The 9,930-nt window shown below is 48.4% G+C and overlaps 2 protein-coding genes across 2 annotated transcripts; one reads left to right on the plus strand and one right to left on the minus strand.

Annotated features, from left to right (window-relative positions):
- Positions 1–394: 394 nt before the first annotated feature.
- Positions 395–2,029, minus strand: LOC147958922 (uncharacterized). Its single transcript, XM_087532368.1, has one exon. It carries the CDS (start codon positions 2,027–2,029, stop codon positions 395–397), a length of 1,635 nt encoding a protein of 544 aa, XP_087388494.1.
- Positions 2,030–3,095: 1,066 nt separating this feature from the next.
- Positions 3,096–7,553, plus strand: LOC125519877 (squamosa promoter-binding-like protein 1). The gene is given in 12 exon segments (XM_048684653.2): positions 3,096–4,125; positions 4,207–4,379; positions 4,491–4,661; positions 4,766–4,833; positions 4,921–4,995; positions 5,111–5,218; positions 5,393–5,510; positions 5,616–5,757; positions 5,842–5,983; positions 6,087–6,305; positions 6,308–6,697; positions 6,943–7,553. Coding segments are annotated over 12 exon segments (2,535 nt in total). The 5' UTR covers positions 3,096–3,640; the 3' UTR covers positions 7,387–7,553.
- The last annotated feature ends 2,377 nt before the right edge of the window (positions 7,554–9,930 follow it).

Consider the following 9,930-nt stretch of genomic DNA (forward strand, 5'->3'; position numbering starts at 1 on the left):
CCTCTCCATTGGGGACCATTAGGGTTCAAGCGGATCAACACATCGATGTATCTCGTCCCCACGCCAATCTTTTTTATTTCCACACTCTCATCATAAAAGAGGGCAATGCTGGTGCCTTTCCCAGCACCGGGATGCAAGATACAATGACGGAGACTAAGTCTCCACTTGAGATTAGAGACGTACTTATTATTCTAGCGAGTTTCAGTAAGGAAGACGAGCTTGGGCTTGTAAGTGTGCACTAAGCACACTAGCTCTTGAACTGTCCGAGGTTGCCCGAGGCCTCGACAGTTCCAACTCATGATCGTCATGGCTCCTGGCGGGCGCCCTCGTCGGCACCCACCAGTTCACCGGGAGCCCCTGGTCCGGTTGCTTCCTTTTCCTCCTCCTTGCCCTCCTACACAGAACCTGCATCACAAAACTTCTTGGTCTTGTCAGGTCCTCCCTCATTACCAGCTTCCTTTGATGCATCATACTTGTCCTTCTCACGGCCACCTCTCTTTCCCAGCACTGACACCCACTGACCGGCCTTGATCTTGCTGACCCTTCCATCCTTGATCGCCCTTCGGTTGAACAGCCCTTCCACAGTCCAAGCCCTTTCTTGCATGGTGAACCTCGGGATCGGGCCAAAACCCGGGGGATACAGTGGTTCACTATCCACCGCAGCATCCTCTCTGTTCTTCTTTGGTCCATTGCCTGCTTCAACAGCAGCCAGTTCCTCCACTCGAGTCGGCCCCGATCCAGCATGAGCCAGCCCTAGATCAAGGCTGACCCGGGGGAAACTTCCGTTAAGCGCTCCCGGGGTGGCATGATCTTTCAGGCCTGCTTCCAGCTCGTCACCACGGGCAGGAGGGTCCAAGCCCAGAGACAGCAACACCCCTGCATCGACAGCCCCATCCTTCTCTGTAGGCTGGCCTGAAGATGTGGTCTTCTGAGCCGTGGCTTTGACGCTCCCATCCGACACCTTTACTGCACTGACAGCAGCAATAGCTGCCTGCACCAGAGGGTCAGTCAGGATTTCCTCCGGAATTCTCTCATGATCTGGCTTGGCTAGAATTGGGCTCCTCTCCTGCAGCACCTCCTTCCCAAAACTGAGAAAACGGCGAGCACTAGATGCTACCGGGGCCACATAGCCTCCTCTACTGTTGCTTTTCTTGTAAGGGGAGGCACGCATTGTTGCCGTGAACCTCATCTCTTGGAGGTCCTCTGGCAACTTACAATCGCGTTGACCATGCCCTATGAAACCACAAAAACCACAAAAGCGTGGCACTCGCTCATACTTGACCTCCAGGAAAAACAACTCATTTTTTGGCTTGTCATGGGACTTAATCCTACTACAGAGTGGCTCATCTACATCATGATTTATACGGACCCGAATGAAATCGCCCCAAATCTTACCATTGTTGTTTGTGTCCACTTCCAGGACTTCTCCTAGCAGGGCCCCAAGCTTCCAGGCGACGCCCTCGTCCAGCATGATTGGAGGTACGTCGTGGATACACACCCAAATGGGCATGTGGGCGACCTCCACGTCTCCCGGACGCGCCCCGCCATCCATCACCACCATGAGAAAAGCATCCCCCTGATGGGTCCAGGGGCCGTTGTTGAGGATGAAGCGGCGATCACCCTCCCTTTCAAACTTCAAGAGGAAGCGGTTGTTCTTGAGGGGCTTGTAGTCGGGCCTCCCACGGAGGCCCCACTTGCTCTTGAGCTCACCGAAGAGGCCTTCGTTGCTGTAGGGCAAGGGCGAGAAGAAGAGCCCTACAGCAATCCACCTGGTTCTCATGGTCGCACGCTCCTTGGTCAGATCCAGCTCCACCACCGCGTCAGCCCTAGGGACGAGGTGGAAAGGAAATCTAGGGGCAACAATGTCGCCCCCAGCCCCTAGCCGCCTCAAGCTTGCCCTCTCGCCCTGCTGGGAGGACTCGCCCCTGGTCAGAACGCCGGAAAGGTTCCTCCCCCCCCCCGTGATGCGTGGCGCACCTTGATCAGCATCCATGGGGGCCTTATCCTTGCGGGAACCCTGGTTCGCCATGGGTTGGGGAAGGGGACTCGCAGGCAAAGAGATAGTGAGAGGTGTGCCTATGCTCGCACTTTCTGGGGGTTTTATACTCCCGCCCTGATGATCTGTTTCCTGATCTTCCTCATTCCGAATGATTTTGCTGCGCCCCACGATCCGATCTCTTTCCTCACTGGCTCGCATTAGGGTCACACTACCCTTATCAGGTGGCTTCTTCACCCCCGATCCGATCCCCATATACGTACCAGGGCTGATCCCTTTCCTCCCTAGACCACTTCCAAGATCTTTCTTCATGGCGTACAATTTGGATCGGATCTTTTTTACCGCACAATCCTGGTGATGACGTCCCATACTGTCGCCCTCTCCCGGATCGCTTTTTGATAACTCCCTCTCCTTTGCGATCTGGGCGATAGCCTTCCTCGTTCAGAGCCATGCTTCCCGCAGGCCCAGCGGATCCTCATCCTTCTGAGAATCCCAATTTACCGATCTTTCTTCTCCCTTCCTATCATAGGTCACGGATCTCGCCGGCGGCGATCTCTCCGTTCGCGACCGCTGGTCGCCTCGCAATCGCCCCCACCGGGGCTCCGTTGATTGCGCTCATACCTTGACCGGTGACATGTACAATATGAAGTCGCGGCGCCTTGGTCTCGTTGGTTAAATTTATGGTCAAAGTTGGACTTCGGAAAGCGCGGACACACTATATTTTGGAATGGAGGGAGTACTAGTTAGCCAACAACTTCTTGTGCTTGCGTGAAGGAGAAATAAGGTTGGCATACTCATAGTTCGATTAGTAGTTGGTTCTCTTGACTGAAAACCGATTACAATTGAACACTAAATAGTGTCTGGTTTTTAAACCGAACCAAATAGCCGGAATCGGATTTAGCCTATATTATTTCAGTTAAAACTATTTGGTTTGGTTTCGGTTTTCGGTTTGAAAGTGCCCAACCCCGGATGGGAGACGTGTCTCGCTGGTGGCAGGAGCTGTTCTGTTTGTCGGGGAAAAAGAGTGATCGGACGGTCAAACACAGCAGATCGTGTGGTGCGGGGGAGGAGACGGATCGGTCGACCGACGCCTAGTACCTGCCTTCGCCGAATAGGGCGCGCAGGCGGAGGGTGTAGTGGTACAAGGCGCCGCCGGCCGAGGGCATGCTTTGGCCCAGACCGGCGTCAGCACGTGCTCGGCCGAAGCATCACGGGCAGCCGTCCTGCCGGCCCGGCTCCATCCCCCGAATGGAAGACAAAGGAGTGTCCTGCTCTTCCAAGGCTCAAATGGCGTGGTGTCACTGTCCGACTCGCGAGCCGAGACGAAGCTGCCAAGCGCCAGTTAAGGCGGAAGAAAAAGAGGCTTCCCTCGATGCGAATGTGCCGGCACAGGGGGAGGTCCTGCCTACCCAGGATACTTCGCCCCAGGTTCCGCCAATCCTCACTCTTCGCCTCCCCAGGGTGACTCTTGATTGATTTTTCTCAGCTCAAGATTCGGTTCCAAGATAGCAAGATAGTCCGGTTGTGCATGACTAACCCTGCCGTGCTGATGCATATCTATAGTTGGGGAATTTAGTTGAATTTCAAGATCTTTGGCTGTTTCGTGCCCAGAACAGAGCAGGGGGAAGGGGGGTTTGGGGGAGAATGTCCAGTGGGCTCAAGAACAAGAAGAAGAAGGGCCACGAGTGGGATTTGAACGACTGGAGATGGGATGGCAACCTCTTCCTGGCCATGCCGTCGCCAAACGCGGACGCTCCGTCGGGGTGCGGCAGCAGGGAGCTTGGGCGAGCAGAGGAGGGGGGCAGTTTTGGTGCTGCTGCTGCTGACAAGAGGAGGAGGAGGAGGAGAGTCACCACAGTGGATAACCCCGAGGAGTGCAGCAACACTGCGATTCCTCATGAAAGGATTGCTGTTCGGGGAGGACAGATCGGCGAAGAAGAGGGACCTGCTAGTGCAGCAGCAGGTGCATCTTCCAGCTCTGCTCCATCTTGCCAAGTCGACGGCTGCCACGCGGATCTGGGCGACGACAGGGACTACCATAGGAGGCACAAGGTGTGTGAACCGCATACCAAGTCGACTCTTGTTCGTATCAGAAACATAGAGCATCGGTTCTGCCAGCAGTGCAGCAGGTTAGTCAGCAATCAATTTCTTCATGTCTAAGCTTTTTATGGTTTATTAAAGGGGAAGAATCATTTGACATTTGTTTTCAGGTTTCACCTTGTTCAAGAATTTGATGAAGGGAAGAAGAGCTGCCGCTCACGTCTGGCAACACATAATAGAAGGAGGAGGAAAGCCCCAGCCGAGGCTGTGAATTCCTTGGGTGAAAATCAGTCCTTGACCAACACCTTGCTCCTCTTATTGAGACAACTCGCTGGACAAGATTGTAAGTTTCTCGGATCGTATGCACAGTACAGTACTACACATTGATTTTTTACTCGTCCATATGCGATCGATCGATCCATGCTCATATAACCTCAGTGTTATGTCGTCGCAGCTGCTGCTAGCTCATCTGAGCAAATCAATGGTCCCAATCTTTTGGTTAGTCTTTTGAAGAACCTTGCTGCTGTTGCTGGCACACAGGCATGTCAAGATATGCTGAAGGATGCAACATCATCAAATGCTGGTAACTATGTTGGGAATCAAAGTAGACCACCAGTTCATGCAGGTAAATAGCCCTTTGATTAACTGCTGCTGCTGCTGTTGCACAAGGCAAATAAGTACACATTCTGAAATTAAATGATGTGTGCACCACTTGACTTGTGTCCCCAGAAGAGCCTCCTGTGAAAAGACGTGCGCAGAATTTTGATCTGAATGATGCTTATGTCGAGGAAGATGAGGTACATTATTTAGGTTGATTCTCTTCGGGTACCTGCTGACTATTGTGTTTTAGCTGTATTACCCCTGATGCCCCAAAACATTTGCAGAGCCGAACAGATAAAATCATCTTCAAGCTCTTTGGTAAACAGCCAAATGATTTTCCTGCTGATCTACGTGCACAGGTCATTTACCATATGCAATTTGGGAATAGCGCCTCTCTTGACAACTTTATCTCTTCAATTTTTTTTGACTATTTATCTCTTGAAGTTTTTGGATCAAATTGTTTTTTATTTGCAGATCCTAAACTGGCTGTCACATTATCCAAGTGACATGGAAAGCTATATCAGGCCTGGTTGTGTAATTCTAACTATTTACCTTCGTCTTCCTAACTGGATGTGGGATAAGGTAGTGCTGTGTTATATAAATACTTAGTGTTTAAATAAGCATATCTCTTCTCTATGGTTACTAGTCAATAAACTGGTTACTAATTCAAATAGGAAAACCTAAACTACAAACCTTGGATAGAGAAGCATAATCCTCACTTACTGTTATTTTTCTTTTGTCTGGATTTCTCTAAAGCTTAATGTCGATCCAGCTCCTTGGATAGAAAATCTTATTAGCATATCCACCCGTGGTTTCTGGGAGAAAGGATGGTTGTATGCTAGGGTGCAGGACCACCTGACATTAAGCTGCAATGGTTTGTTCGCCTTATTTCTCTCTTTTACATCCTTGTTCTTTTTGTATTTTTATGTACGTGCGCAACCAACGGCTTCCTATGTTTGTGGTTTCCCATTCTTTGCAGGCAGGCTTATGTTAGTGTCTCCCTGGCAACCTGTAATAGGCGACAAGCATCAGATACTGTGTGTAACTCCCATTGCGGCTGCTTGTAATTCGACAGCAAACTTCTCTGTGAGAGGCTTTAACATAGCTCAACCAGCCACAAAGTAGGTACCACGCATCAGTCTGCACTCTGCACTGACCTGACCTGGGTTTTATTTGACTGACAATAATGATGATATTCGTTACAGATTACTCTGTATATTTGATGGGAAATATTTAGTCCAAGAAGCAACACAAAAACTACATGATGATACTAGGATTCAGCAAGGCCCTCAATGTTTGACCTTTTCTTGCTCCTTCCCTATTACAAGTGGAAGGGGGTTCATAGAGGTTAGTAATTTCTCCTTTTCTCTCTTACATTCTTTGAGTTGTTTCTCTTTATACATCCTCATTTCCCTTTTTAAATTACATGATTTCTTGATTCCTTTTCCAGGTTGAAGATTATGATCAGAGCAGCATTTCCTTTCCCTTTGTTGTCGCGGAAGAATCTATATGCTGTGAGATTCGAATGTTGGAGGAGAAACTGAATATAATTGCATTTGGTGAAGGAAGAAAAGATCTGATGGCTTCCCGCAGCCAAGCCTTGAAGTTCCTGCATGAAATAGGATGGCTTCTTCAAAGGAGCCACACACGAGCTACATCATCTAAGGCTAACAATTTCGACATCGTGTTGTGGGTTTTCCTGCTGCAAGATTTAGATGGCTCCTGTCCTTTGCAGTTGATCAGGAATGGTGTGGCGTCGTAAAGATGCTGCTGGACACCTTGTTCCAGGGCAATATCGATATCGCCTCACCAGTTGAGTTTGTCCTGGGAGAGAGCTTAGTATTCGCAGCTGTCAACAAGCGGTCGAAGCCTTTGGTTGCCAGCCTATTGAGATACACAACGAAATCTGCACCGGTGGGCAGTGGAGCCGTGGCCACACCAGCTCGGTTCTTGTTCATGCCTGACATGACTGGTCCATCGGATATTACACCTCTCCATGTTGCAGCTACCATCAGTAATGCTGCTGCCGTTTTGGATGCTCTAACTGATGATCCCCAACAGGTACTTGCACTGAACTCTCATGCTAATTTTTTTTCCTGAATTGATAAATTCTCAACAACTACAACAACAACAACAAAATCTAGTGTGTGTGCAAATCAGAACCTTGTTGAGTAGTAACAGCAGAGTTCTACATCGGTGTTGGATCAAAGACATTGAAACTATGGTTAATGAGTGGCTTCTGCTTGCAACATTTTCTCCCTGTCTTTTATTTTCTTTCCTGAACTCATTCGGCCTAAATGTGGCAGCTGGGGATCAAAACCTGGAAGAATGCCCGCGATGCTAGCGGGTACACTCCAGAGGATTACGCTCGAAGGAGAGGGCACACGTCCTACATCCAGATGGTCCAGAACAAAATCAACAGCAGGTTACCTGCGGCCCATGTGTCTGTTTCCATGACCACCACTGGTATCGCCGAAAAGCACGCAGATGCAGGTCGGCCGAGATCAACTGATCAGACCGTATTTGATGTCGAGAAAAGCCCACCGGGATGCAGACAATGTGTCCAGCTCCAGCACATTGCCTACCGGCCCTGCCCAAACAGGTTCTTGTCGAACAGGCCCGCGGTGCTATCCTTGGTCGCCATTGCCGCTGTCTGTGTCTGCGTAGGGTTGATAATGCAGAGCCCGCCGGTCATCCGCGGTTTGCCGGGCCCTTTTCTCTGGAATCACATCCGTTGGGGACCCACTTGAAATGGCCAGTCGGCTGCAGGTTCTGCTATAGTCTGTGTACTCGAGAGTGAGGATGCTTGTAAATTGTGATAGACCAAAGTGCAAATTCTGTACATTATATGAGTTGTGGAGTGCCTAACTCTGCTTAGGTAGCAGTAGTTCTATTGCATATTCAACCTTTTCATTGCTGTGCTGTGATTGAGAAAAACAGTCACAAGAGCCCGGTATTGATATTTGGTCAGCGGGCAATTGGCCCGTGTGGCAGGGTGGCCATTTTCTGAGACAAGGAGATCCTGACCATGACGCGGTTGGGCGCTTCTCCATCACTGACGACGTGTCCATAATCGTCGGCCTCCTTACGGCCGGCTGATGATGCCCACAAAGACGAATTCCTTGCAGAGCTAGCTAGGAATTAATTTGATCAATGGCGACTTTAATTTGATCTATGAGGCTAGAGAAAAACCAACCACAAACTTTAAAAACGGATTATGGGAAAATTTAGAGCTGTGATCGACGTAGCGGGGCTGCATGAAATCAAATGCAAGGATGGAAGATTCACGTGGAGTAACGAGAGGAAGGGTTTCATGCTTGTTAGCATCGATAAGTTCTTCTGCAACATTTGTTTGGAGGCGTTGTTGCCATCTTTCCTCCTGATGGCAGCATGGACATCATGCTCTCATCACTCCCCCCTCCTAGCTAGTGCTACCACCCTCATCGGCTTACGCGGTCCCGTTTTGAATCCTTTCGGCTGTGCTTCCCCCACTTTCACAAAGATGGTCATCAAGGCATGGCAACGCCCGGGCAGCACACCTCAACCTTCGCGTCGGAAGATTAAGATGCAGAGGACAACGAGGGTGTAATTCCGCATTACAAATGAGGTCTTCTTGCGTCTTCATGTCGTGCAGGAAAGTAGGCAGCTCACAACAGTGGAGTTCAACCTAAGAAGGCTTCTTAAGTAGCTCGTAATCAGGCTCGCTGCCATTGAGCGGGCGAGGAAGAGGCAGGCGTCAAGGATCACCGGGCTTCAGGGGAGGAAGCGAACACGTCCTTCATCCACGCCAAAGTGTCTTCGCGATGATGCAAGAACTTCATCCCCTCCATCCAGTCGGCAAACCAAATGGCGAAGGTCCATGCTGACAAAGAGACGATCGTTCATGAACAATTCAATCAGGTTCTCAGAACTAGATCCCCCCTCAGTGCACTATATCGTCTCCAACAACACCTCTGTTATCATTATGGCCACCAACAGCCCCTTCATCATCACCATCATGCTCCTCTCCTCTATGTATGAGTAATTTCTTGTAGGCACATGGGGTGGATCTGATCCGGGTGATGGAAAATCACGTAGTAGTGTTAAGATTGATGTAGTATTCACCTCTGGTGTTTGAGAATTATTGTGGATATGACTTTGTTTTCCCAATGTTTATTATTAGGGCTTGAGTAATATGATTCCATATTTGAACCATATTTGTCTTTTCTGTGTTTTTCTTCCTAATCGTACCTGCAAGACACCCATTATAGTTTTAAACCGGGGACCTTGAGGGTGATAGAACGTGGTATCAATAGGGTTGGCTAAGGATTACATGTATTCATTAAGTGTTAATGCATTATTCTGGTTGACCCGCAAAGTTATCTTAATAACCCTTGGTTTCGTTATGGACCTCGAAGCAAAGGGGGGTTAGACTGTAGATGAGAGACAAGCGTTCTTAAGCATGATTCTCAATTTAAGGAATACATGTCTGCATTGTTCAAGATAATCCAGGAGTAATGCACTATGTAATGATTTCTTCCGTCTCGGCAATATCCACCCATGTGACCACGTTTTCCGTCACTGCTTTCTCTCTTTCAAATACTTCATACTTGGCAATTGTTGGGTATTTGTTGCTTGTTACTATGTTCTGTGTTAGTCTGTTGCAATCTACACCAATCGATCCAGTTGATACTTAGTAAGGTAAACACTAAAAGTGCAAAGATAGCTTCATGAGTGACACACATAAGTTGAAAGAATAGGAAACCTACCTTTAGCTCCCACGGGGTTCAACATGTTTATTTCCATGTTTATAATTAAGAGTTTATATTCTATACTATAACTGTTATATCCTGGAATATGTGATTCAGTGGAAAACTCATATGCACATGTGAAATGATAAACGGTAAAACCTGATTCCTAGCATTTCCTCTAGGACTAGCTCAAGTGTTGTAAGGGATCACGTTTTCCGGATCTTGGGATATCGTGAAGTGTAACGGTAGTCCCAAAAACAACTTTAAGAATATGATGTTAAAGAACGATCATATTGAACTGTCCCAACTTGTTTGTTATACTTTGAGATACTATCGTCACAAGCAAATCATTATAAAATGTATGCTTTAGTTCCTTAGACCATGAGAGTATCGTAGTCACTTCTTACCATACAATGGACTTTGGGGTTGCTCAAACATCATCTGTAACACGATAATCATAACGATAACTTGCAGGTTCATCGGAAAGTTTGACAAAGGGCTAGATAGCTCAAGAGTGGGATTTCTCCTCCAATGATGGAGAGATATTATTAGGGACCTCTCGGT

Source organism: Triticum urartu, chromosome 7A, assembly GCF_056163025.1.
Source record: "Triticum urartu cultivar PI428250 chromosome 7A, HENAU_Tu73, whole genome shotgun sequence".
Classification (NCBI taxonomy): Eukaryota; Viridiplantae; Streptophyta; class Magnoliopsida; order Poales; family Poaceae; genus Triticum; species Triticum urartu.